Source organism: Mus pahari, chromosome X (assembly GCF_900095145.1).
Source record: "Mus pahari chromosome X, PAHARI_EIJ_v1.1, whole genome shotgun sequence".
NCBI classification, from domain to species: Eukaryota; Metazoa; Chordata; class Mammalia; order Rodentia; family Muridae; genus Mus; species Mus pahari.
The window spans coordinates 86,743,116-86,745,441 of NC_034613.1; the positions used below are offsets into that span (position 1 = coordinate 86,743,116).

Below are 2,326 nucleotides of genomic sequence, written 5' to 3' on the forward strand. Positions count from 1 at the left end.
TCCAGGAATTGTAGTAAAGGGCTGGTCCGCATATGCCACGTTACTGTTCCTTCATTAAGCTCTAAATTCTCTCACTCCCTTCCCCTAATGTTCTCACATTTCATATCCTATCCTAATAGCTGCCATGGTGAAGTATAACAGCTGGGGAAATCATTTGAATTAATTTTCCATATGGTTAATTTCCAAATAAGTGGTTTGCTACGTGACTGATTACAGCACTTTGACATCCTACTTGTCTGTCTGATTAGAACCTCTTAGATCAGTGTGTACTGGCTCCGTCACTCCAGCTTTTCTACTAGCCTAAGTACAACTCAGTCTTAGGGTGTACAACTACTGCAGGAAGTGGCACAGACTTTCTACTAGAATGTAACTGAACCTCTGTAAGTAAACACTTCATTCATGAGTGTGCTCTCTAGTTAAGGAAAAGTAAGCTACTGAAAGTTTTCTTTAGAAATGCTCAGATCCTACAGCTATTATAGTGTCCTCTACTAGCACAAGGTGATAGTAGGATCAAAGAGTTTTCTTTTTTAAAAAACGTACCTGTTTTGCATGTATGTGAGCATGGGTGACGCAGTAGATACTACTTGTTATTCTAGTCACATACCTATATGACCTTTATAAGGTTGTTACAATGGCTCCCTGATAAGCTTGTTGTTTTATATCCTGTCAGAACTGGCTTTCTCAAATCTGTTGTAGCATCCAGCTTCTTACAAATTCTGTGATTGAAATAATCATTCTTCCTAAAACATAGATGCCTTCTGCTGTTTCTTTTTACACTAACATTATTCTTGTGCCTTCCCTTTGTTCTTTCTTTATCTTGTTAAAAATAGGCTATCATATCAGACTATATATATATATATATATATATATATATATATATATATATAGTCTCAGCTCAAATTGATGTGAGGTCCATTTATGCTTTAAATTCTATAAATCAGTGGTACTCAACCTTCCTAACGCTGTGACCCTTTAATACAGTTCCTCATGTTGTAGTGACTCCCAACCAGAAAATTACTTTCATTGCTACTTCATAACTGTAATTTTGCTACTGTTAGGAATTGTAATATAAATATCTATGTTTTCCAAAGGTCTTAGGCAACCCCTGTGAAAGGGTTGGAGAAACACTTCTCTAAATGCTGGCCTTCAGCGTCGGCTCAGCAATAGTTAAGAGCACTTGTTGCTCTTGCAGAGATCCTGGGTTTGATCCCTCATACCTACATGGTGGTTCACAACCATCTATAACTCTAATCCCAGCAATGCTTTCTTCTGATTTCTGCAGATACTACACACATGTGATGAACATACATGCAGTCAAAACACTCATATACATAAAAATGTAATAAATGGAAAAGTCTAAGTGCAGTGTAGGAGGCAGTTGAGACAGCAGAGAGTAACATGCCAGGAAGTACAGCTTTTCCTCAAGTTGTAAAGTTCTTTCTGGAATCAAGGCTTCACACTCTACCCCATAGCTTGAGCTTCATGGCAAACATAAAAGCCAGCTGCTTAGTTGTTATTTTTAGTAGCTCATGTTAACTTAAGAGCTAATTTTCATGAATGTTAAAAACGTAGTCCCCGCTATGTAACCAAAGCCCACTAAATCCTCTATTATTGTAAGAGAGAGAGCCCTCTACCTAGTTTTCATCCACAGGGTAGAGGAGCATAATTAGGTGAGGCTATCAGGCACTGCCACTAATGATCTCCTGTGTCTTTGTTGCAGACAGAGCAAGCAAATGAGAAAATGAATGCCAAGCTAGAAGAACTCAGGCAGCATGCGGCGTAAGTTTCCCAGAAGATATTTGTTAGCAACTTAAATAATCTTTGTGTATAATCTGGCCTTTGTGGATAATTAACCCTTGTATTCTTTTGCTTGATTTGTTTTTAGCTGTAAAGTGGATCTTCAAAAGCTAGTGGAGACACTGGAGGACCAGGAGTTAAAAGAAAACATAGAGATAATTTGCAACCTACAACAAGTGATTGCCCAGCTCTCGGTAAGCCAAGCCGGCCTGCTGGAGTAGGTTTGCCATTTTTGTTCATTTCTCGAGGCATACTCGCATTCCTAGTTCTGTAAATCTTTGCTGAAATGGCTAAACTGAACTATTTGGAGAAGGTATCATGAAATATTGAGTATGCTCTGAACATTAAGTTTGTTACATTAAAGCATCTATTTATTGTACATAAATTTTTCTGTATTCTAGGAAACTGGTGATGTAGACCTGTAATCTTGTAATCCCAGAAATTATGAGATTAAGACATGATTCATGCTCGCTCGCGCTCTCTCTCTCTCTCTCTCTCTCTCTCTCTCCCTCCCCCTCCCCCTCCCCCT

The 2,326-nt window shown here is 38.6% G+C and overlaps 1 protein-coding gene across 1 annotated transcript in view; it reads left to right on the top strand.

Moving 5' to 3' along the window:
- Nucleotides 1–2,326, top strand: part of Kif4a (kinesin family member 4A) — a 101,857-nt gene that overhangs the window by 56,355 nt on the left and 43,176 nt on the right. The window contains exons 11-12 of the mRNA XM_021188789.2: nucleotides 1,721–1,779; nucleotides 1,886–1,991. Of these exons, the coding sequence (XP_021044448.1) occupies nucleotides 1,721–1,779; nucleotides 1,886–1,991 (165 nt within the window). The remainder of the gene's footprint in view (nucleotides 1–1,720; nucleotides 1,780–1,885; nucleotides 1,992–2,326) is intronic.